The 26,235-nt window shown below is 46.1% G+C and overlaps 1 protein-coding gene across 2 annotated transcripts; it reads right to left on the reverse strand.

The window, feature by feature from the left end:
- Positions 1 to 191: 191 nt before the first annotated feature.
- SARS1 (seryl-tRNA synthetase 1) lies at positions 192 to 22,188 on the reverse strand. 2 transcript variants are annotated; one of them, XM_070607809.1, is made up of 12 exons: positions 21,931 to 22,161; positions 15,360 to 15,430; positions 9,777 to 9,854; positions 8,656 to 8,814; positions 7,539 to 7,682; positions 6,382 to 6,537; positions 2,982 to 3,203; positions 2,268 to 2,397; positions 1,842 to 1,999; positions 1,509 to 1,583; positions 1,009 to 1,138; positions 192 to 640 (listed from the first exon to the last, which is right to left on the reverse strand). In XM_070607809.1, the coding sequence occupies exons 1-12, from the start codon at positions 22,064 to 22,066 to the stop codon at positions 483 to 485; spliced, it is 1,617 nt and encodes a 538-aa protein (XP_070463910.1). In that variant the 5' UTR covers positions 22,067 to 22,161; the 3' UTR covers positions 192 to 482. The 2 variants fall into 2 exon arrangements, with proteins under 2 accessions (XP_070463910.1, XP_070463912.1); XM_070607811.1 differs by lacking the exon at positions 1,509 to 1,583 and having other exon boundaries at positions 228 to 640; positions 21,931 to 22,188.
- Between the last annotated feature and the right edge of the window lie 4,047 nt (positions 22,189 to 26,235).

The following is a 26,235-nucleotide window of genomic DNA, read 5'->3' on the forward strand; positions in this document are numbered from 1 at the left end:
CTGCTTTTAAGCAGGAGCAAATTTACAGAGGAGGATCCTGGCCCTTTTCCTGCAAGCTTGTATGTCTAAGACTTAAAAGCTTTCATTTTCCCCTTGGGCCTTTACTAAATCTACTTCTGCCTTCACCTACCTTCTCGAAGGCTCACTGACTTACTAAATGGAACAGCCTTATTTAGAAGGAAAAGCAGAAGTGAGGATGGTTCCAGGGAGAACTGTCAGAGACAGAGTTCAAGCCCTGGCCAGAAGACTGAGGAAGAGTTCTAGCCTTCCCCAGAGATGCTTTATTACATGGTTTCATCAGTCATCCGTGATTGGATCCTATGCCCATGCGAAGAGACAGAACACTGCGTTGTACATGGCCGCGGTTCTCCTTCTAGCAATGCAGTCAGATGGGGCAGGTGACGAGTGGGTGGACCCGTGGGCAGGCTCGCAGATCTCAGCTGACAGACATGAAAGCCTGGCGAACTGGAAGGAAGGAATGTTCAGGAATCGGCGACTTCCATGTTCTGCAGCCGGCTTTCCAGGGTGACATCTCTTGCTGCCCCTTTCTTTTTGCTGCCCTCATGCTGCTTCTTCTGCTTCTTTGATGGCTCCTGGTCAATGGGGGCAGGCTTCACAAAGGGGATCAGTTCTTGGAGGCCTGGAGAGGAAGAGCCAAACAAATAACCTATCATTTCTCAGGAGTGAAAGCCCACGGCCCTCCAGGGAGAGTTCCGCAAGACAACGGCCCCTTTGAACAAAAGGGCACCCACAATGGGCACTGCTTTCTTTTATTCTTTTCTTCCCTAGTCTGAATTTTAGCCGCATTTAAATAGAAGACCATACCTTCCCTGGCTACTTTCTCAACCTCACCGCCTTTCTCAAGCAATGCCCAGCACCAGAGGACAGGCAGAGTTTCAGGGACCACGTCTCAACGAGAAAACTAGGTACATTCTGAAAGGGGCTTGCTATTCAGAAGAGTGTGCAGGCAGAGCAGAGGAGGACGGTGGGCTGGGCTGGAAGGCTGACCTGGCGGCATGAACTCCTTCAACTTCTCAGGCACGATGATGCCCTTCTCGGTCTGGTAGTTCTCCAGGATGGCGCAGATGGTGCGAGTGGTGGCGCACATGGTAGCATTGAGCATGTGGACAAACTCCACCTGTGGAGAGAGGGTCCCCACAGGGGGCAGTGAAACTCTACCCTTTGCTGGCCTTCCTGATGACCAGGAACCATCCACCAGCCAGACCCCCTACTGTAACCATCCAAATCAAAACCATGGGTTCTACCCATTATTGATCTTCTTCTAAACCTGAATTCTGCTTGGTATGTGTTGCCTATTAGATAACTCCAGGAAGATTCCTCATGTCTCCATGAGTGCCAAGCGGTAGGTCCCAGTATTCTGAGGAGAGTTGGGCCCTTTGAGGGAAGGAAGAAACTACCAGAGTAGTCTTAACCCCAGTCAAGTCCCTGACTTGGAAAAGATAAGGGCCTGAAAATTGGGTTTGAAGAGAGAAGCTTACAACCCAGACCTTCTTGGGTGAGAAGAAGAGGGAAGACATTGCCTCCGACTTGTTCTGTGTAGACAAATGGGGATTATTCTTTATCTGGAGTTACAGAAAACAGAAAGCCAAAAAGAGAAAAGCTAGAATTACCTTGTAGAAAAGAGCTAGATTCAGGTTTCTATCTAAAAGGCCTCAGTCCTGATTCAGTGGAAGTCATTTTCAGGTTCCCTTTTTGGTCTAGATTGAGCAGCTCAGATTTTCCCATGATGCTGGGAAATAACTTGCTCCAAGGGCTGTGAAGTAAGATGGGTCTACTCCGCCCTGAAGGCCCTGCTGCCCGCCTCCCCAGGGGCCGTCTACCTTGTCCATCATCTTCTTGGTTTGCCCGTATCGGATTCGGAGCCGGCGAGCCTGATAGTCCGTGCAGTTAGAACAGGAGACTAACTCACGGAAGGCTCCCGAGCCCGGAAACCAGGCCTCCAGGTCAAGCTTCTTGCTGGCGGCATGATTCAAAGAACCTGTAAGGAAAAACCCCTAGAACTCATGAAGGACGGATGGTATTTCAGAAGGCTAACCTTTAGCAAACCTGAAGAATTCTTTAATTCACATCCTATCCCCAGAAGTGAAATCACGCCCAGATATTCTTATCACCAAACACTCCCAAGTGAGACGAGTGTGATATTTTAATTAATGTGGGCAATTAACTGGATTGTGAGCTATTTCTCTGTGTGGCAGCTCAGCTGGTGAGGGTGATGCCTGTGGGATGCAGGAAGGGGAGGCTGATACCTGAGACAATGTTCACAATGTGGTAAGGGATCCCCAAAGACTGGTAGAACTCCTCGGCAGTGGCAATCATTTCTTCAAACATCTCCCACGACTTGTTGTCATGTGGCGATGAGTAGACGAACTGTTCAATCTGCAAGGAGGGACCCAAAGAGACAGTGACAATGGGACGGGGTGAATAAACTAAAGGACCTAAGTGGGAGATAGCTTCGTAGTGAAGACCTATTCCCACACCACTGGGAGTCAGGTGAGGCTGGGCCCCCAGCAAGAGACCGCCATGGTGAACTGGACTGGGACTGTAATAAGAACAAATGCTCATACTCAGCTTCCCATGTATGTGCCAGGTACAGTTCTAAGTGCTTTATACATATCAACTAGTTTAAGCCTCATGGTAGGCCTAACGAGGTAGGTATTATTATCATCTTCCTTTTACAGAGGAGGAAACAGCACAGAGAGGTTAAGCAACTTGTTCAAGGCCACACAGCTGGCAAGTGGTGGAGTTGGCATTTGGACTCAGGAAGCCTGATTCCAGAGTCTGTGCTCACAGCCATTCCACCATGCGCTTCTCAGGCTCTTCCCTAGACACACAGATGGAGGCAACGAGAGGAAAGAGTGGCGCCAGGGTGGGCCTGAGCAACCCAGATCCTGTCTTTCCTCTAACCACCCTGGACAGATAGGTGGAAGGGTCCTACTCCTCACCCTGACCTGTCTACTCACCTTCTCAAACTGATGGACTCGAAAGATGCCACGGGTGTCACGGCCATGGGAGCCCACCTCCTGGCGAAAGCAGGTGGACAGGCCAGCATACTTGATGGGCAAATCCTCTGGCCGTAGCCACTCATCCCGGTGTAGCGCAGCAATGGGCTGCTCTGAGGTAGCGATCAGGTATTTCTCATCATAGGAGTTGTCATCAGATTTTTCACTGCCTTTGCCAATCACCTGTAGGAGGAGGGACTTTTACTAGTCAAGCGTGAGGGAGGAGGAAGGACCTCAGCTAGAGCAAGGAACCGCAGGGGAGATACGAGAGACGGGACGGGAAGAACTGTCCTTATCCTTGCCTGGGAGTGAGCAGGCACGCTAAAAAGACAAGGGAGGAACGGGTCAGTCCCAAATGGGCTCCCTAATAGAGGTCAAAGACATGCAAATTAAAAGGAGGTAAAATATTCTGATTAAATGAAACATTTATAAATGATGTATAATGGCCAATACTGACAGGTGTGCAATAAACCTGAGCTGGTAGCAATCTAAATTAATCCACTCAAAACAAATGTTTGTGAGGCATTACTAAATGCCAAGTCCTTTTTGCCAATGCTGGGCAAAAGGAGACATAGTGTCCACTTTCTCGGTGCTTATGAGTTCGTCTAGTGGTTATAATCCTCAAAGAATCACTTTGGTGTTCAGCCGATGAAAGTAACATAAAAGAAAAAAGAAGCTACCAACAGCACAAAGTTTACTGTAACATTACCTATTAATAGCAAAAAAGGAAGGCCCCTAAAGATTCAACAGGGTAAGAGCTGACTGCCCTACATCTAGTCCATGTAACATTCTGAAACCACTAAGAAATGATGGTTATGCAAGTGTTGGAGAGGACATGGAGGGAAGGAATCCTCATACACTGCTGGTGGGAGTGCAAACTGGTGCAGCCACTATGGAAAACAGTATGGAGATTCCTCAAAAAATGAAGAATAGATCTACCATACGATCCAGCTATTCCAGTATGGAGATTCCTCAGAAAATTAAGAATAGAACTACCATACGATCCAGCTATTCCAGTATGGAGATTCCTCAGAAAATTAAGAATAGAACTACCATACGTAGATTCAGCTATTCCACTGCTGGGTATTTATCCAAAGAAGATGAAAACATGAATGCAGAAAGATACATGCACCCCTATGTTCATTGCAGTATTATTCACAATAGCCAAGAATTGGAAGCAATCTAGGTGCCCATGAAGGGATGAAAGGATAAAAAAGATGTGGTATATATACACAATGGAATACTACTCAACCATAAGGAAGGATGAAATCCAGCCATTTGTGACAACATGGATAAACCTTGAGGGTATTAAGCTAAGCAAAATAAGTCAGAGGGAGAAAGTCAAATATTGTAAGAACTCATTCATAAATAGAAGACAAAAACAACAACAAACAAACACATAGAGACAGAGATTGGATTGGTGGTAACCAGAGGGGAAGGGGCCAGGGAGGAGAGTGAAAGGGCTGATTAAGCTCATGTGTGTGGTGACGGATTGTAATTAGTCTTTGGGTGGTGAACATGATGTAATCTACACAGAAATCAAAATATAATGATGTACACCTCAAATTTATATAATGTTACAAACCAATGTCACTGCAATAAAAAAAAAAAAGGACAAACGATGGTTATGAAGACCATGTGTAACACCGAAAAATGCTTTAGATCTAACGCTAAGTAAAAAGACATTCTACATACATTGTGATTACAAGTATGTGAAAATGATATATGTACAAAAAAAGCCCTCAAAAGAATTTTAAAAATGGCAACTGTTGTATCAGGTAATGGGAAAGATGATTTCCCCCCAACAATTCCAAATTTTCTGTGATGTGGTATTACTTTAATTAAAAAAAAAAGGTACAGGAGGAAACTTCCTCTGGGCCAGTGTTTGGGGACCTGGAAAACGACCTTGCTACCCAACAGTGGGAATTTAGCCCCTTGTGAGGCTATTCACACATAACGTAGAAAAACTCTAGAGCTGGACAGTCTAGGATGATGCAGCCACTAGTCCCGTATGGCTATTTAAATGAAATGAAATTAAAATTTAGTTCCTCAGATTGCACTAGCCACATTTCAGGTGTTCAACAGCCAGATGTGGCTGGTGGCTGCCATACTGGATAGTGTGGATCCAGAACATTTCCATCATTGTAGAAAGTTCCATTGGACAGCACTGCTCCAGAGAACGAATAAACTCAGGTTTCTATTAGGCAAGAAGTGCCAGTCAAAATCCCTCACTCTTGAGACCTGTGATTTCCCCGCCGTGGATCCGAGAAGCATCTGGACAGAGGATGCAGGAAACACAGGCAGCACCTGCTACCTAATATTTCTCATAATCCTCTGGATAAGCTTCTCCCTGGTGTTACCTTCTAAAGGGCATCCTTCTAAAGTTCTGTTAGAGATTATCCAATCTTGGGGTTGAGATGCGAAAGAAAGAGAAAAGACAGAAGAAGTTTCAGCTGATACATGACTACTTTCTCTCCTTATCAAAAGAAAGAAAGGAAAGGAGAGGGAGGATACCAAGGTTATACTAATGCTCAGGGTTTAGGGAGAGCAGTTCGTTTTCCACTGTATTTTGAATGAAAACATAACTTTGAACTCATCACCAGGACCCAGTGAGAAGAAGGTTCTAATTATTAACTCATCTCCACATAAGATAAGCGGGATGAGGCCAGGAGCAGTCGTCCAACTCCTCCCCAACATGGGTCTTGGAAGGGAATAGCCACTAAGAACAAAGTCGCCCCCTTCTGTCAGAACAGTCTTGAAGGAGACGGGCAAGCAAACTGCTGCGATGGACGGCCGTTAGCAGAGACGCTCTAGAAATTCTGAGTGCTGGGCGTAGACTGGGGGTGCTATAGCTGGTATCAAGAGCCAGTTGATCAGAATGACCCTCTGAACCTTGGCTTGAATCCTCTGGCTCTCCCTGAGATGGGTGAGAAGGAGCCACAAACTGGAAGCCACACCTATCCCAGGGAAAGTATATCTTGCCCTGTGGAAGCTTCCGGTCTGGGGTCAGGAGTGGGAAGACCAGCCAAGCACTCAATACATGTGCTTCTTTTCTAAGCTCATAATGTTAAAGTATGCTCGTTTAGACACATCACACAGATTCCCAAAGATAAAACAGGCTCTCGGTCTGCACTCTCCAATATGGCGGCACTACCACATATGGCTGTTTAAATTAAAATGAGTGAAAATTAAAGTTTTACTTCCTCGGTTGTACCAGCCACCTTTTAAGCGCCCAACAGCCACAGATACAGAACATTCCGTCATCGCAGGAAGTTCGACAGGACAGCGCTGCTCTGTGTCTTTTGAAGTTAAGCTTCATAACTCCAGAAGTCATTCTGCCAGACTGCCCCCGGCCACTCACCTTATAAAGTTCTTCATCAAACTGGCTGAGCTGTGCCACCTCCTGCATGACCTCCTTCCTCATGAAAAACGGGGTGTAAATGGGAGTGTAGCCCCGATTCCTCAGGGTGCGGAGGGCGTAATGGATGAGTGCCTGTTCCAGGAACACCAGGACCCCCTAAAGGAGCAGAGACACAGCACTGGGACTGGGTTCTGTCGCCATCGTGTTCATCTGCTAGAATTCACACTCACAGCAACTGGGGGGACACAGGAGGCCAGCAAAGACCGTGGATCCCAACAATTGACTCAAGAGATTCCTTCCTAACACCAATGCCCAGCACACCATCCAGGCGCACTGTAAAGAGAAGTCTCTTTAAGATACCAAAGCAAGGGAAAAGGATGATTGGCCCCAGGGGCATGAGTTTTCTTGTGCCTTTTTTTTTTTTAAAGATTTAACTTTTCCTTTTTCTCCCCAAAGCCCCCTGGTACATAGCTGTATATTTTAGTTGTGGGTCCTTCTAGCTGTGGCATGCGGGACGCCGCCTCAGTATGCCCTGATGAGTGGTGCCATATCCATGCCCAGGATCCAAACCGGTGAAACCCTGAGCCACCCAAGTGGAGCGTGTGAACCCAACCCCGTGGCCACGGGGCCAGCCCCATCGTGTGCTAACTCTTGTAACACTGGACTCATTTGTGTATGTAGAGCATACCTATGTATACGCATATATGTACAGTATTTCCAAAATTCTTTTACCATGTCCTTCCGGAAGCCTTCCCTGAATTCATCTGCCCTCTGTCCCTCTCATGTGGGTCTGCCTCCACCTGGTTCTCACAGCACTCCGGGCCTCCTCACACCACAGCACTTAGCACAGTGGGTTTTGACTGTTACTTGTTTGGCTGCCCAATTACACTGAGCTCCTTAAGGGCGGAGACTGTTTTGATTCAGTTAGCAAAACATACATTCATTATGGAGGATCACTCAGTGGCTTCTGTCCTAGGGAAGCCTGAATAAGCACGCTCCCGCCTTAGAGAATTGCATCTAATTGCCAATAGGCTTGCAGTAGAAAGGCGAGTGCAAGCGGTGGAACTGCAGGGCCCTTTAAGAAAGTTACGTTTTCTGCACCTTTTTTTTTTAGTTCCTTCTTTATAATCCCATCCCTACTGGTTCCTGGCTCTTACCTTCAGGAAGTACCCTCGACTCCCAGCCACCACGGCCCCCTTTTCGCCTTCAAAGCCATCTACCATCACCACCAGGTCCACGTGAGAGTACTTCTTCCTGACCGTACAGTCGCCCCAGATCCTCTCCACTTTGTTGTCCGCATCCTAAGGAAACAAGGCCAGGAGAGAAAGATGCAGGATCTCTGACTTCTACAACCTCCGTCTTTCTAAATCCTATTCCAAGAACAACCTAGAGCTTTGTGAGGCCATTGCTTAACTCAAACACTAGGTTTGTTCATTGTTACAGAGACTAGAGAGGGGAATTTGCCAGAGAATTTGTGCTCAGTAGAAAAATAATAATTTATAAATTCCTAGAAGTGACTCTAGCCCGCAGAACCAAAGTTATGATTTTCCAAAAGATCCGTTGTATTCTCTCAGGGTTTTTTTTTCCCCCTTATAAATGACTCCTTGAAAATCCCGCAGGACAACTGTCCCCTGGACAATCAGCATCGCCTGGGGTGCAGAGGAGAATGTAGATTTTTTTTTTCTAGGCTCTCATTGGTCCCGGGGCCACATGAGGGCGGGCTCAGGGCCCTGACCTCCAGAGTCTGCCACCCCAGCCTGCAGTGAGTTTAACATTCGTTCACCAGGGAATGAATGAAAGAGGCACAGATGGGCCCTGCCACGGCTGAGGTGTCAGGAAACAAAGGCTGGGCTCAGAGCAGCTTTGTGCTGGGGACGGTCCCACTCAGCAGGCAACTTTTATCATGCAGATTTCCCTTCAACCTGCGGCTTCTCAGCAGGGTGTGGGTGAGGGGTGAGGTTGATTTAGCAGATCCCTCCCACGAGACTGCTGCTACCACGGGCAACACGCTGTGGAGGACAGCAGCCTGATTTAGAAGAGATTTCTATGCCAGAAGTCCCCTCCTACCTGCTGTCTCCCCGACTTCCCAATCAGGCGGGGATCTGACTCTTTCACTTCTCAATTGGTGGGCAGAGCGAACGTACAAAGAGCCTGCTTCTGACACAAGGCCTATTATACCCAGTGCCAGTGTTTCCCTGTCCTCCTCCCACCCCGCCCCCTTCCCAACAGACAGCGAGACATGAGGCAGCCGCCCGCTGTGGCCCCGACACCCACCTCGTCATTACTGATGGGCACAGAGGGATGCAGGAGGTTCCCGATCTCTCGGAGGTTCTCAAACCGCTCTGCCTCCAGCTTTATCCGCTCAGCATCACACTTTAGGATGGCTTCGTCGATGAGGAGCCGGACTTTTTTGATTTGCGAGACTTTCAAATTCTGTAGGTGAACAGGCCAGGCCGACAGAGGCCACAGTGAGTCACGGACAGAGTAGGAATGAGACTCTGTCGCCCTAACCCTGCTGTGCTCTAATGACAACCCTTGCGACAGCATTTTAAAAATTGACAGTGAAGGCTTTCAAAGAACTGAGATTTATTTCACACAGGGATATATACAGTCCCGTCCTACAAATCCACTGGCGTTTTCTTTCCGGGCGCCTACGGCAGAGATGGATAAGCTGCGGCCACTCTCTTTGTTCCTGTAAACCTCAGGAGTTTGAATGCTGTGGCTCTTTTCAGAGGTCTTTGCCTTAACTTGCACTTTCTGAAATATTCCTGATTAAACCGATTTAGGTCTCCATGATGTTAGCTCTCCAACCTTTAACTCTTCTCTAGGAAGACGATAAATGTATTGGGAGCAAGAGACCTTGTCTTAAGCTTCTTTTGTATTCCTTAGTGTAGGGGTTTCAAACCACTGTGCTTTCTAGTGGGGAGCCCTCAGCTGGGAGGGCTGGTCAGGGATAACACCCCCAAACTAGCCCTTCAAGCAAAGCAACTTTGCTCTTTTGTGTTTATTGCTCTTGCTATGCTTTTGTGTTATGGGTTTTAAGAAAGGGTTCAGTGACTTAAAAACTTGAAAGTTACTGCTCTCGGCTCACGGTAGTGCGTATTCACTGAACGACAGTAAATTCAAAAATTCCTTGACTTTGTGACAATGGAGTAATCAGAAATAGCTCAGCTCCTCCTTTCTCTTCTTCCTCCCCTTGACTTTTCCACTCCACCTGTCTCCACCTCTGCTGTCCAGGCTCATCTATAGAGCGGATGGAGACATCTCCCAGCTGCAGAAATTCAAGGATGCCACAAAGCTGCGTGAAGCAGTGTCAGCACTTGCTCGTCAAGGAGTAAAGTTAAGATAAGAGAACAGAAATCCCAATCTAGAAACAGAAAAAGACAATAACTTACAGCTAAAGCGTCTGCAGTGAGGTCATCAAGATTTAATACATTCTCTGGAACGGACTCATCTCCCACTGGCTCCTTTTTCTGCAGGAAAAAGAAAAACTACTGAATAAAAGAAACTTTCTGACATAGTTTTATAAGTGCATACCAAATTAATATATCATATAAACTAATCACAGAACTTTCTATATAACTGTCTTTAAAAGATGTAACAAGTGAGAGAAAAACTTGTAAATTGGAAGCAAGAAGACAAAGTCTCAAGTCCCTGTCCTGCCACTTTTTAGCTTTCTGATCCTGGGCAGACTGACTGTCCCATCAGGGTCAGAGGGCTGACACCATCAGGAAGGCCGGAAGAATGTCTGCCCTGGACGCAGAACAGTCACGGCCGAGAATGTGTGAAAATGCTCACGTGCCGCTCAGGAGCCAGCCTGCGTGCGGATTTGTGCACCCTCATCCACCTGCTGAGAACAACCCCAGCACTGAGGCTAAGGGGAGAGATGGGTGGGATTATGGACTAGTAGGGAGCCAAAGAAAACGAAATTTTTGAGTAAAATGTCACAAAATCTGGAACTAAGTTTAGAGCAATCAATGCAAGTTGGCCAAGTGGCAGGGGTGTACCCAGGGCTGCACTTCTTCTCTCTGGTTTCTCTCTTCATACTTCTTTTTTTCAAGGAAGATTAGCCCTGAACTAACATCTGCTGCCAATCCTCCTCTTTTTGCTGAGGAAGATTGGCCCTGAGCTAACATCTGTGCCCATCTCCCTCCACTTTATATGTGGGACACCTGCCACAGCATGGCCTGATAAGCAGTGTGCAGGTCTGCATCTGGGATCCTAATCAGTTAACCCTAGGCCGCTGAAGCAGAGCGTAGCATAGGAACTTAACCACTGCGCCAGCCCTTATTCATCCTTCTTTATGATATTCTGCCAAATCATCATTTCCAATCCTTGCCCAGATCCACAGGAAAGATAATTTTTTTCTTTTTTTGAGGAAGATTAGCCCTGAGCTAACTGCTGCCAATCCTCCTCTTTTTGTTCAAGAAGACTGGCCCTGAGCTAACGTCCATGCCCATCTTCCTCTACTTTATACATGGACGCCTGCCACAGTATGGCTTGCCAAGCGGCGCCATGTCCACACCTGGGATCCGAATGAGTGAACCCCAGGCCATGGAAGTGGAATGTGTGCACTTAACCGCTGCGCCACCGGGCTGGCCCCAGGAAAGATAATTTTGAAAGTCAAATATTCCTAAATTAAAAGTAGGTAAAGAAAAATATCAAAGGCCATTATAACAAGATATATAAGACCTCAGCAAAACTCGAATAAAACTAAGTTGAGTGGCCGGCCTGGTGGTGTAGTGGTTAAGTATGCATGTTCCGCTTCGGTGGCCCAGGGTTCACCGGTTCGGATCCCGGGTGCGGACATGGCACTGCTTGGCAATCCATGCTGTGGTAGGCATCCCACATAGAAAGTAGAGGAAGATGGGCATGGATGTTAGCTCAGGGCCAGTCTTCCTCAGCAAAAAGAGGAGGATTGGCAGCAGATGTTAGCTCAGGGCTCATCTTCCTCAAAAAACAAAACAAAACAAAGCAAAACTAAGTCGAGAAGATTTAGGGTCTGCTTTGCAAGTATAAATAAAATGATATATAGAAATCACGTTCAATACCCTAAAGATTTTTTAAAATTCCATACATATAACAATAGGGAATTATGTTTATACAACTTCATGTCCCATTGCACAAAACTGAACCATGAGAAAGGACTAAATCTCCTTCTAAGGATAAAGCATAGAATCCTTTAGGCTCATTACACATTCTCATACACCAAAGTGAGAAGTCAGGATTCTAACCATAACCCAACTCACACCCTTCAGTGAGTCAAGCAAAATCGTCTTAAAAAGTTGGAAAATTCTTGGGGCCAGCCTGGTGGTGCAGCAGTTAAGTGCGCACGTTCCGCTTCGGCGGCTCAGGGTTCGCCGGTTTGGATCCCGGGTGCAGACATGGCACCACCACTTGACAAGCCATGCTGTGGCAGGCGTCCCACATGTAAAGTGCAGGAAGATGGGCACGGATGTTAGCTCAGGGCCAGCCTTCCTCAGCAAAAAGAGGAGGATTGGCGGCAGATGTCACCTCAGGGCTAACCTTCCTCAAAAAAAAAAGTTGGAGAATTCTAAAAGTATCAGTATGAGTCTTGACAAAAACAACATAGACTACTGAGGTAGAAAAAAATGGCCTAAGTCTCAAGATTTTCCATCTGGTAGCCAAGATAGCTGAGGCTCCCTAGCTATCTGATGACCCCTCAGGGCAGCACATTCGAGTTCTGAGTTCAGGTTCTGGCTCTACAGCTGACTCACGGTGTGATTTCAGGCAAGCCCCTTCATTCCCTAAGCCAATTCCCTTACCCTTTTAATAGGGCTGATAATTGTACTACCTACACTCCAGGTTTGCAGCAAAGATCAAAACCAAAATGAGATGCATATGAAAGAGTTTTGAATGCTCTCAAGTGCTATACCAAATTAAAGCATTGCTAGTACTATTGCAGTGGACAGCCAGGGATAACATTCCTCGCAGCGCTGGCAGTAAAGGGATCTAAGGATGGTAGTGCAAATGAAAACACTCACTCCCATCTTCTTGCTGTGAAAACACTTGGCTGGCACTATCTGTCTGTCCCAAAGAACACCCAGGCAGGAGTATACATGGGAATTAACATAACCATGGGGCCTCTGACATGCAAATGATTAAGCATCATAAGCAACATAGGAAGAAAACTGTATGATTCTCGATATCCATTTCCGCAGCCAGTCACAAGCTGAAAGTACTTGAAAACACAAAGGCATAAAGATACTTGCACCCCTATGTTCATTGCAGCATTGTACACAGTGGCCAAGACTTGGAAGCAACCTAGGTGCCCATCAAGGGACGAATGGATAAAGAAGATATGGTATTTATACACGATGGACTACTACTCAGCCATAAGAAATGATGAAATCCGGCCATTTGTGACAACGTGGATGGACCTTGAGGGTAGTTTGCTGAGAGAAATAAGTCAGAGCGAGAAAGTCAAATACCATATGATCTCACTCCTAAGTAGAAGATAAAAACGACAAACACACACATAGCACTGGAGATTGGATTGGTGGTCACCATGGGGAAGGGGGGAGGGGGGAGGGCAAAAGGGGTGATTAGGCTCACATGTGAGGGGATGCACTATAATTAGTTTTTGGGTGGTGGACATGATGTAATCTATACAGAATTCAAAATACATTATGATGTATATCCGAAAATAAAATTAAAAAAAAAAGAAGGATGCCGACTGTCACGAAGTAGAAGGTGCTAGAATCCCAAGGGAATCTTTTTGTTATGCTCTTCACTGGTTCAGGTTCCACAATTTAAATTTTTTGGTTAAGTTAGAGGTTTACAACTTAAAAATGAGAAAGACTGTAGAGTGCATTTAATATGTTTTTTAAGACGCTATTAAAGGGCTATAAGTATTTTTGAAGAAAGATTTAAAACATGCACTATTCTGGATACCAAAGCAAGGTCAAGCTGAAACTTATGCTTCAGGTACAGGAAGGATTTTTTGGATGAAGGCCAGTAACTACTTGCCATCCATTGTTACTCGCAATTGTTGAATAACTACAATGTTCTAGTCATTGTGCCAGGTTCTCTACATTTAAAAAATTTAGTTCTCACAATCCTGTTCTCTAGGTGAGTATTATACTGTCATTTCACAGATGAGAAAATTGAGGCTCAGAAGGTAATCTGCTAAAGTCACACAGCTACCAGTCCAGGATTTGGACTCCATATCTGTGCTCTTTTCATTAAAGAGCATGGCTGTACTGGGATAAAGTGCCATAAGAAACCCGTGGTTGGGGCTGGCCCGGTGTCACAGTGGTTAAGCACATGCGTTCTGCTTCGGAAGCCTGGGGTTCACCAGTTTGGATCCCGGGTGCAGACATGGCACCACTTGGCAAGCCATGCTGTGGTAGGCATCCTACATATAAAGTACAGGAAGATGGGCATGGATGTTCGCTCAGGGCCAGTCTTCCTCAGCAAAAAGAGGAGGATTGGCAGCAGATGTTAGCTCAGGGCTAATCTTCCTCAAAACAAAAAAAAAAAAAGAAAGAAACCTCTGGCACTGTAGGTTGAGCTCAAGAAATAACTAGGGGCTGGCCCGGTGGCGCAGCGGTTAAGTTCACACGTTCCGCCTCTTGGCGGCCCAGGGTTCACCGGTTCAGATCCCGGGTGTGGACATGGCACCACTTGGCATGCCATGCCATGGGAGGCGTCCCACATATAAAGTAGAGGAAGATGGGCACAGATGTTAGCTCAGGGCCAGCCTTCCTCAGCAAAAAGAGGAGGACTGGAAGTAGTTAGCTCAGGGCTAATCTTCCTCAAAAAAAAAAAAAAAAAAAAAGAACTGAAAAGGATTACTGGTGGAATTTATATTCTTATTATAAGAATAGAATAGGGCCAGCCCAGTGGCACAGCGATTAAGTGTGCACGTTGCACTTCGGCGGCCTGGGGTCCGCCGGTTCGGATCCCAGGTGCGGACATGGCACTGCTTGGCAAGCCATGCTGTGGTAGGCGTCCTACATATAAAGTAGAGGAAGATGGGCACAGATGTTAGCTCAGGGCCAGTCTTCTTCAGCAAAAAGAGGAGGATTGGCAGCAGATGTTAGCTCAGGGCTAACCTTCCTCCAAAAAAAAAAAAAAGAATAGACTAGACACTGAATGACTTGTATGGCAAGAATCTTACCTTGCTATAGACTGAACGTTTGTGTCCCCCAAAATTCGTATGTTGAAACCTAATCCCCAATGTGATGGTAGTTGGAGATGAGGTCTTTCAGAGGGGACTGGGTCAGGAGGGCAGAGCCCTCATGAATGGGATTAGTGCCTTTATAAAAGAGACCCCAGAGAGCTCCCTCAGGCCCACCCCTTATGAGGACACAGCAAGAAGACTGTCTGTGAACCAGGAAGTGGGCCTTCACCAAACAGTGGATCTGCCGGCACCTTAATCTTGGAGTTCCCAGCCTCCAGACTGTGGGAAATAAATTTCTGTTGTTTATAAGCCATGCAGTCTATGGTATTCCATCACAGCAGCCCTAACATATGTGAAGACAGAAGATGGACCCACCGATCCTTGAAAGTACCTCTTAGTTCCCTCCTTCTTCCTTCCTTTCTTTTTAAAATAATTTTCTCCCCTTGGTAAGAAATGCAGTATCTCATAGAATTAGACACTCAGTAAGAAATTATGTATTAACTAAGAATAAGATTAGGGGCCAGCCCTGTGGCCAAGTGGTTAAGTTTGCGTGCTCCACTTGGCAGCTCAGGGTTTCACAGGTTTGGATCCCGGGCACTGACCTACATGCTGCTCATCAAGCCATGCTGTGGAGGCATCCCACATATACAATAGAGGCAGATTCGCAGAGATGTTAGCTCAGGGCCAATCTTCCTCAAGCAAAAAAAGGGAGATTGGCAATAGATGTTTGCTCAGGGCCAATTTTACTCACCAAACAACAACAACAGAAAAAACAAGAATAAGATTAAATACCTCTGCTCAAGCTCTCCAGACTGTTTCTCAGTTCTCTTACCTTCATTTTCTCCCCAATCGTCTTGCTGCACAGGTTCTTCAGCTTGTTCAAGTTGTCTGCCCGAAACCTGCCTAAAGAATAAAGAACCCAAGAATATACCAAAGATATGCACATAATTAAGATACCTCCGTCTCCTAACCACGGCTCTTCAGGACTGATCTCAGCCCAGGCCAAAGTGCAGGCAGAGCTCAAGGATCTGTCTCATGAGGCTGTACAGTCTTATGGCTTCAGAGCCCCCAAGTTTAGCTGGCATATATTGGTGACTGCAATAGGGTTCCCCAGCATTTGGTGACAAGGAAAAGGCCATTCTGAGACTGAAATTAAAAAGTATCATAGGGGCTAGCCCAGTGACGCAGCGGTTAAGTGTGCATGTCCCGCTTTGGAGGCCTGAGGTTCCCTGGTTCGGATCCTGGGTGTGGACATGGCACCACTTGGCAAGTCATGCTGTGGCGGGCGTCCCACATATAAAGTAGAGGAAGATGGGCATGGATGTTAGCTCAGGGCCAGTCTTCCTCAGCGAAAAGAGGAAGATTGGCAGCAGATGTTAGCTCAGGGCTGATCTTCCTTAAAAAAAAAAAAAAGTATCATAACCTGGATGATGCCACTGTAGAGTGACACATCCGAGAAACCTGGAAAATACAGTAACATTAACCTGCGCAGTTATCTTAAAATACATTTAAAGAAACTATGTGGTATGTGCCAGAATCTAGAAAGGGGACAGTCATGTTTCTATTCCCACGAACTTGAGTGCTACATCTCTATGCTAGAAATAGTTAACGTATTCCCTTTGCTCTGACCGAATGCTCATCTGGCAGCCTTGACAATAATTTAGTTTCTTATACTTTGGTTTCTTAGGGGAAGATGGTGCACTAATCAGTTACATAGGTATTCCGGCCCAAAGGAACACATTGGTGTTGTGACTCATCAGTCTAAGTCTGATTAGCAAAAGCTGGACCTCTTGAATCTAAGCTTGAGGAGCAATACAGTAAAAATCAAGCTTTTCACAGGTAAAATGATGGCCGGAAATGAGACAGCACCTAGAAATAGCTACTGTTTAAGGTTTCACCAAACTTTAACTAAATCAAATTTAAACTAAACTTTAGCACAAAATGATATAACTACTTTCTCATTCACATTGATTACAGAGATGAGATGAGATTAGTGGCTGCTGGGGTTAGACGGGGGAGGGGAACAGGAACGGACTACAAAGGGCCAGCAAGAGGGATCGCTGTGGGGGTGGATCAGTTCTGCACCTCGAGAGCGGCAGTGGTCACATGAACCTACACCTGAGATAAAATCAGATAGAGCCACACACAAGTGAGTGCCTGCGAAACTGGTGATATCTGAGTAAGGTTTGTGGATTGCGGCAATGCCAAGTTCTTGGTTTTGATATTGTACCAGTTATGTTTGATGTCATCATTGGGGAAACTGGGTGAAGGGCACATGGGACCTCTCTGTACTATTTTTGTAACTTTCTGTAAATCTCTATCTTTTTTTTGGTGAGGAAGATTGACCCTGAGCTAACATGTGTGCCAATCTTCCTCTGTTTTGTATGTGGGACACCACCACAGCATGGCTTCACAAGCAGTGTAGGTCTGCATCCAGGATCTGGACTCGAGAACCCCAGGCCAACAAAGCAGAGCATGTGAACCTAACCACTACACCACCAGGCCGCCCCAAGCTCTATCTATTTTGAAATAAAAAGTTTTTAAAAATTATTTAGTCCCTCCTATTTGCAAGGCCCTATGCTAAGTATTGAAGTGTTGGGAATATAAAAGAAAACACCATTCTAGGTACTGGGAAATAAAAGAAAACAAAATTCAAAAACAATATTAAAGCTGAAGGTTTCAATCAATGAACATAGCATATCTCTTCACTATCTTCAATTTCTCTCAGCAATGTTTTGTAGTTTTCAGTGTAGGGATCTTGAATGTCATTTATTAAATATATTTCTATCAGATGCTTTGCAATTGTTATTCACACACAGAAATGTCACTGATTCTGTATATTATATACAGTGATCGTGTTAAATTTATTTAGTTTTAATAGTTCAGATTCTCCATACACAATCAAGTCACCTGCAAATAACGACAGTTTTACTTCTGTTCTGATCTTCTATTTCTTTTCCTTGCCTTATATCATACTGTCTGGAACCTCCAGCAGTGATATTGATTAGAAGTGGTGACAGTAGCCATCCTTGTCTTGTTCCCAACCTTGGAGAGAAAGCGTTCACTATTTCATCATTAAGAATAATGTTAGGGGTCCGGCCCAGTGGCACAGCGGTTAAGTTCGCACGTTCCGCTTTTCGACGGCCTGGGGTTCACCAGTTCGGATCCCAGGCGCGGACATGGCACCGCTGGGCATGCCATGCTGCAGTAGGCGTCCCACATAGAAAGTAAGAGGAAGATGAGCATGGATGTTAGCTCAGGGCCAGTCTTCCTCAGCAAAAGGAGGAAGATTGGCAGTAGTTAGCTCAGGGCTAATCTTCCTCAAGAAAAAAACAATTAAGATCTGTGCACTTTATTGAAAACATTACATCTCAATGAAAAATAAGTTTTAAAAAGTTGCATATAAAAATAGTATAACTGCCACAACAGAGACATATTAGATAATATATGGAGAGCACTCAGCAATTGAGGTAGTGCCAAGGGAGCAGAGTTGGGTGGCAAAGGGGGCTGATGGGAGTAGGGGCAGCACCCGGACAGAGAATATTCCAAGAAGAAGCAACAGTGATGGATGTGTGCAAGTGAAGCAGGGTACCTGAGGGTTACTGTAAATATTCAATAAGAACATGATTACCCTTTGAGCTTGCTCCCAACACAGACACAGATGAAAAGAAATTAATCTTGTTAACTTGCTGTTTTCCTGTTTAACTGAGGGGTGGGTGACTCAGGGTCACAAGGATTTATGAGCTTGTTTTGCATATGAAGAATGCCTTTAAGGAATTTATGGTCACTAGACAACCAGCCCCCAGCTGCCAGTTGATACCCAGAAGTCAGACTGCCCAAGGGCTTATCTGGAGTGAAATAAACACACATTTCCCCTTTGTTTCTCTGAAATACCTCTTCCCAAGCCCCTTAGCTCTATAAAGATCCCCTGCTTACTTCTTTTGGGAAGGTGGATTTGAGAGAATCTATCCTCTCACCTTCTTGTTTTGGCGAATTTGAGTAAACCTTTCTTCATCTCCAAGCACTGAGTCTCAGTGATAGGCTTATTGCATGTGGGCCCATGAACTTGAAGTTAAGAGGTCTGAGATCAAAAGAATATACAAGTAGGAGCCGGGCCTGGTGGTGCAGTGGTTAAGTTCACATGTTCCGCTTCGGTAGCCTGAGGTTCACCGGTTCAGATCCCAGGTGCAGACATGGCACTGCTTGGCAAGCCATGCTGTAGTAGGTATCCCACATATAAAAAAAAATAGAGGAAGATGGGCACGGATGTTAGCTCAGGGCCAGTCTTCCTCAGCAAAAAGAGGATTGGCAGCAGATGTTCGCTCAGGGCTAATCTTCCTCAAAAAAAAAAAAAGAGTATACAAGTAGCATTACAAGGCTAGAAGAAAGAGTGGAGGGCATCTGTGGGAGAGTGGCAGATGATAAAACCAGGAAGTTAGGTGGACTTCGTAAATTGTGCTAAGAAATTTGAATTTTTATGCTTTAAGGCTACACTGTCCAATATGGTAGCCATTAGCTATATGTGGTTATTGAGCATTTGAAACATGCCTAGCTTGAATCGAGATGTACTGTAAGTTGTAAAATATACACCACATTTCAAAGACTTATAAAAAAGAGAATGTAAACTAACTCAATAATTTTTTATATTGATTATGTGTTGAAAATACAATTTTTGGGGCATATTGAGTTAAAATATATTACTAAAATTAATTTCATCTGTTTTTCTTGACTTTTTTAAAATTTTTATTTATTTATATTTTTTTTTGAGGAAGATTAGCGCTGAGCTAACATCTGATGCCAATCCTCCTCTTTTTGCTGAGGAAGACTGGCCCTGAGCTAACATCCGTGCCCATCTTCCTCTACTTTCTATGTGGGACGCCTACCACAGCATGGCTTGCCAAGCAGTGCCATGTCCGCACCCGGGATCTGAACAGGCGAACCCCGGGCCGCTGAAGCGGAATGTGCACACTTAACCGCTGCAACACTGGGCCGGCCCCTCTTGTCATTTTTTGGGCCAGCCCCTCTTGACGTTTTTTAAGTGGCTACAAGAAAATTTACAATTACACGTGTGGCTCACATTATATTTTGTCAGATAGCACTGCTTTAAGGTATGAATGTCACTGCAAAACTTAAGCCTGGAAGTAAAAGGATTAGACTTGCATTCCAAAAAGATCACATCCTAGATGTGGCCCAAGACGAGGTAAAACTGAAAGCAGTTAGAAAGTTATTCTGACAATAAGGGCCTGGCTTCAGATGTGTGCAATAGGGTTAAGAGGAAATAACAACTTCAATGGATAGTAAAGAGAAATCTCATTCAGGACAGCACTTCTGAGGGGAGGAGAGAATTCCTGTAGTTAGCAGTCGATTTCAAGATACATGGAAATCTACTGGCTTTAGAATAGTCGAGACAAATGCTTCTCATATGCCCAAATGTGTCCTGATTATATTACGCTGAATTAAAAGAAGAAATCACAGATGGAATCCTTGGAGTTAGAAGAGTTGTGGTATACTCTGATGTGGTGCTGTATCTCTAAGTTCTGTCAGCCTCCTGGGGTCTTCTACACAGAGTCCCGCCGGCACCTTGGAGGTCTACAGGCAGACAAACAGGTATAGCTGTAATGGAGGGCCTCGTGAAGCCTGCTGTGTCCTCAGTCAGGGAACACGATCTGAGTTCATAACGTGGCTCTAGGTAATAAATCCTTGCTGCAGCTAATGATAGATGTTGCAGATAATGATAACCTCTGATCCGAGATTCAGATATAAAAGAACCTTGATACAAGACCTGTCAATGCCCAGCTTGGGCAGCCAGTAACTTGGAAAAAATCATTAACTCCCTTTGGCTACAAAGAGAACATTGGTAAGGGAGGTCAGGTAGAAAAGAGTCTAATCAATAGATGTGTTGAAAATAAACTACATAAATTGCTTTTCATACAGAAAGGCAAGGTGCTCTGAACACAGAAGATATTCATGAATTCAACAAACCTTTGTCCAGGCCTTACCAAGGACCAAGTGCAGTGCTAGGTACTGGAATTATATGTATGCTTGCGTACATGTATATGCTGTATATACATGTATAAGGTAGGTACTGGGACATGGAGATGACCGAAACACAACCTTGTCCCTGAAGAACTCACCCCCTCACCACACACCCACTCGTCAGGTAAGGGACAGAACTTCCTGTGGATGTGTACATTATACACAAGAGACTAGCTAACACATTCAAAGCCATTCAGCACTGGACAATGGCTAGACTGACACAAAAATCTGATACTCCTGACTCAGTAAAACAGTGGCCAGTCTAGTTTTTCCTTCCATTTAATTTAATTCCACTGCAACTCAAGACTTCCGATTCAGGTAGCCGGATCTCACAGTCAAACTACTACATTAGACAGACTGCTGCATACAGAATCAGCTGACAACCCGAGCTAAACACTTACTCTCTTGGGGCCCAATACACTTATAAATTTAGGAAAATCAATTTTCCTAATAGAAATCCACCACACGCTGGGACAGCGACTGCCTTTGCAGCGTGCTGTCACAAACCTGGCTCTCATCTGGTTGCAGACCTATTGCATCAGACAAAACGAAGCACACGTGCTTGACAGCATCTGGCCAATCAGTGCCTACTCCAGTTAATCTAGGCAGAGGTTGATAGGCAAGGGTTCTGTGGTTTTATTTAGCTCCACGAAAGATGCCCGGATCAGTTCCAGGTTCTAGCTCAAATCTGCCAATGTCTTTTCCGGAAAACTGCCACAAATCACAATTAAACAGCCTCAAATTACAAGCTTTTTCTTGCCTCATCTCACCCCTCTCCCCGTGTCTGATCTACAACGGAAAGATTTTTCTCGATCCTTAAAGGTATGCCTACAGGTCAGGGGGACGGCCTTCCCACAGGCTCCGGGATCACTGCTTTTAGCCAGGGGCGGCCTCCAAAGTGCCCAACTGCTTCCAATATGGGTGGAGTGGAAGTATTGCGCTGCAGATGTGACTCACTCTCAGATTCTATCAAAACAGAGAGAGACCACTCTGGCCTTGCTGAAGATGAGAAAAAGACCGGAGACGACCAAAGATAGGGTTAGCAAAGGGGAGACCCCCAACCCTCCCGCCCTGGCTTTCTGCGAGCTACCCTTGTGGCGAGGCTTGACAGCTCTTGGTGCGCATGCGCCCTGCTCCTCCCCAGCCCGAGAAGCAGCTACGGCCGGGAGCACGCGTGGAAGAGAGCTCGCACCGCCCGGCGGAGGAAGAAGTGGGACGGTCCCAGTCTCAGGGTGCGTTTAGGGGACAGAGAGCGCCTCGGAGCCACTGCAACGTGGGAGGAAGCTGTGGCCTCAGGAGTGGTAACGCGATCCGAAAGATGAAACTGGAATTAGGACCCGGGATACGCCGCGCGTCCTGGAACTTACATCGTCGCCACTCGCCGTCCGCCTTCACCAGCTGATCCACTAGTCCCGGGTCCTTGAAGCGCTTCTCCTGCGACTCTCGGATGAGGGCTGGGTCCCCTCCCTTATCCACCCGAAACAAATCCAGATCCAGCACCATGTTTCCTTCACCAGCGCGAACAGTAAGAGAAGTCAGGAACTCACCGCGGCAGTCAGCCTGAGACCGACGCACTGCGCCGGCGCGCTGACCAGCCTTCCCCGCGCAGGCGCAGTGGGCGTGCAAGGGCGTCCCCTCTCGGCCGGAGGCGGCTATGGGCCTCTAGTACTGTGTCAGGGTGTGGCTCTGGCGTTGTCCCGGTACTCTGCGTTCTCCCTCCCTCTAGGGGTTCTGATTGCCCCGGAAAAGTGAGTGCCTCAGTTGCTTCCTCGTGTTAAAGGCCAAATCTCAGGCTAGGCAGAGGCCTGCCAAAATGATCACTGGCTCGGAAGCTGGCGCCTCTGGTAGATGCCGGTTTCTCTTGTCGGTGAAAATAATCCATAACCAATCTGTAAATGAAAATTGAGGTGAGTTTATTATGAGCCAGATCTGAGGGCTGGCCTGGTGCCTTCCTTCACCAAGGAAGGGCACCAAAGAAGTGGGGTGCACAGAATGGTTATATACCCTCTTGGAACAAAGAGTGTACATCACATGTGATAGGAATGTCCCTTTTACAAGAGTCACGAGGTTATCTAGCCGGCACAGCACAGCTATTCACACAGCAGGTAGTAGATCTGCTGTCTGGATGGATACAGCTGGTGGCAGGTCTGTTGTCTGGAGCTGGGTGGTCACAGGTGAGTACAGCAATCAGTTCCTAGCCTGGGGAGAGACGCTTATCCTTAGAAATGCCCATGTGGGGGAAGTTGCATGTTTATCTTAAGGCCATTTGCTCCCGTTTTTGGGATATAGCAAATGCTTAAAGCAGATGTACATTGGATGCTCAAAGGCCAAGTCAGGCCCTTTTGGAAAAAAAACACATGGTTAGGCCGAATTAGGTTTACACCAAATGGCTTCCTCATATACTCCAGTATCCTATGGCTTGCTGTTTGTTTGTCACTGTCTTACAAGCTTGGATCCTAAGACTGGACCCTCTCTTTGAGCCTCTGCTCTCTTCTCCATCTTGAAACAAGGGTATGACTCTGTATTTTAGTCCCTGGATACCTCAACTCAAGATTCCTGCTCTCTTGCCCTAGAGCTAGGATACCTTTCTTAGTCTGATTATTGGGTGAACCAAAATGTTCCTTTACCAACCCTTAAGATCACAGAGTTGGAAAAGTGCAAATGGAATCTTTTAGAGAAACACTTGACGAAGTTTACCCAAGGGGAAACCATTTAGCAGATTTGAAGGCAGTACAAAGTCCTGAGGCCATATCTTGGATCTGTTTGAAAATTCCTTGAACAAAGATTTCTTCCTATGTTCATTTTATAACATTCAGGCTTTTACAGTGAAATATTCTGGTTGCTGATTGGAGCCAAAGTTATCAAAGAATCTCCCTGATAATGAGATTATTAGGAGGATGTGGGAATAGGTGTTCCCCATCCTTCCACCTAACAGAGATTCTAGAGCTCTGCACGAATGCCCCAAAGCTAGCTGTGCTAAGACCTTCTTGGTCTTACACCACTTGCATGTGCACCTGTGATGATGATGTGGCATTGCTTTCCCTACTCCCCAGCAAGCCTCTGCCAAGCCAACTCTGAGATGTAGGACAGGGCTAACAGTGTGGAGCTGACAAGTGGTGATCCAGAGGGAGGCTTGGAAGGGGGTGGTCTGGGTTTGCCCCTCTAGGTTCCACTTGCCCAGAATGTTAGATCTAAAACCAGTAGACAGGAGGGGTAGGGAGCTGTGGTCTAGGAAGAAAACATATAAGAAGACTGTTCTTGAAGCCTTGGGTTCCTTGGCATCTTCTGGGGGCGAGGCCTGTGGTGGGGATCTGACTGCTTCCCTGTCAGTGAAGGCACTGCCAACTTATTGTCTGCTAAGTTTCAAAACAGTGATGGGTGTTCCTGAGACTGCCCTGGGGCCCAGGCCTCAGGGAGGAGGGCCACTGGGCCAATCCTTTAAGGAGGTCATCAGTATAATTGGAAGGATGACCTTAAAATTCTGGCCTCTCCAAATTTCCTTAGGAATTTTTACTATTAGTCTTATCATCAGATAACAGACATCTTCCTTTAAAATGCTTATGTTGTCTGATGAGTATAACAAACTAACACAATAGCATACTTCATTTATCAGCTTAGAATCATAGGAGTTTTAGAGCTGGAGGTGACTCTTAGCTATCTGCTAGCCTAATTCCTCTTTTTTTTTTTTTTTTTTTGCTGAGGAAGATTCACCCTGAGCTAACATCTGTGCCAGTCTTCCTCTATTTTATATGTGGGTCACCACCACAGAGTGGATTCTGATAAGTGGTGTAGGTCTGTGCCTGGGAACCGAACCTGGACCACAAAGCAGAGCACGCAAAACTTAACCACTAGGCCATGGGGCCAACCCCAGTAGCCTAATAATTCCTAACCATTTCATCACCTTGTCCCCTATGTTTTAAAATATCTTTGTCTGGGCCGGCCCAGTGGCGCAGCGGTTAAGTGCACACGTTCTGCTTTGACAGCCTGGGGTTCATGGGTTCAGATCCCGGGTGTGGACATGGCACTGCTTGGCAAGCCATACTGTAGTAGGCATCCCACATATAAAGTAGAGGAAGATGGGCACGGATGTTAGCTCAGGGCCAGGCTTCCTCAGCAAAAAGAGGAGGATTGGCAGCAGACGTTAGCTCAGGGCTAATCTTCCAAAAATAAATAAATAAATAAAAAATAAAATAAAATATCTTTGTCTAACAAGCATGATTTAAAAAGCAATAACTCATTTTCCCTTCTTATTAATGAGACATATAGGGCTGCCAACTAGCATTTCTGAGTAATTCCTGCCAGAAGCTAACACAAAAACAAAACAAATAAACGTCATCCTTTAGTTATGAAGTGACGGCATGAGGCCATACCACTTTTGGATGTGTGATTTCTGTTAGGCTTTAATGCTGACAATAGTTTTTGGGTGCTGCATCTGAGGACCCAGGGGTTCAAGGACCCCCAACTGGAAAACCGCTAGGCCAAACCCTTTATCTTCTATAGGAAGAAACTAAGCCCAGGGAGGTTAAGCAATGGAGCCGAAAGCTCAGTGCTGGTAAGTGTCTAAAATAGTCTGTTTGGGCTTGTCCCTTTGTTAACATTCCTTAGCAGAAAACAGGGCCTTGAGGAGCTTAGCTAGAAAATGTGGCTTTTTCTCATAGGGCAAGGACCATTGGATATTTGCATCTTTATCTCCACAGGACCTAGCCCAGCACCTTACACATGGTGGGTGCTTATTACATCCCCTTGGCTAGGTGAGTTGCAGGGAGTAGGCTGAGGGGTTAGAAGCTTGTGCCAGGATCAGGGAGCAGAATCCTAGGTGAGAAACTGCCTTGGGGGTCCTGGGAAGCTAGGGGGCAGCCCAGAGGGAATAAGTACCTGCAGAGAGGGAGCAAGAAAAGAGGGCAGGGCACCCAGCCATAGATGCCATCCTCAGTTTCACCAGTTCAGAGCTGGCTTATGTGGGAGGGCTCTCTTGGGCCTCGCTTTAGCACCTCTTTTTTTTTTGGTGAGGAAGATTGACCCTAAAGTAACATCTGTTGCCAATCCTCCTCTTTTTGCTTGAGGAATACTGGCCCTGAGCTAACACCCATGGCAATCTTCCTCTGTTTTGTATGTGGATCACTGCCACAGCATGGCTTGATGTGTGGTGTTGGTCTGCACCCCACTGAAGTGGAGCGCACTGAACTTAACCACTATGCGACCTGGCTGGCCCCTCGTACCTCTTTGCATTCCTCTTTTTGTCTTGGATTTGGAGTAGGATTTCTCAGTGTTTGGCAAGCAAGCCCTATCCTCTCATTCCCCTGCTAGAAGCCTTCAGTGGCTACCTGTTGCCCTCAGGAGAACGTCCAAACATAGCTTGCAAAGCCCTTCGTGGTCTGCCCTCCTACCAGAGCTTCTCTAGCGTCTTCCCTCTTTACGTCTTGGCATTCTCTCCTCACACTCCGCATACCTAGCTGCTTGTAGCCCCCTCCTTGCCTCTGTGCCTTTGTACAAGCTCCTTCTATGTGGAACTCCCTTTCCCTCCCCTGTTCCTCCAAACTGGTTAATTCATCCTTCCTTCAGGAAGCCTTCTCTGATACCCTCTTTGCCCCGACCGCAGATGGGTTCAGCACCCTTCTAGGTTCCCACGGTACAGTAGCATTTATCTTTCTCTTTCTGGAGGAACTGACAAG

Source organism: Equus przewalskii, unplaced genomic scaffold (genome assembly GCF_037783145.1).
Source record: "Equus przewalskii isolate Varuska unplaced genomic scaffold, EquPr2 ChrUn-13, whole genome shotgun sequence".
Lineage (NCBI taxonomy): Eukaryota > Metazoa > Chordata > Mammalia > Perissodactyla > Equidae > Equus > Equus przewalskii.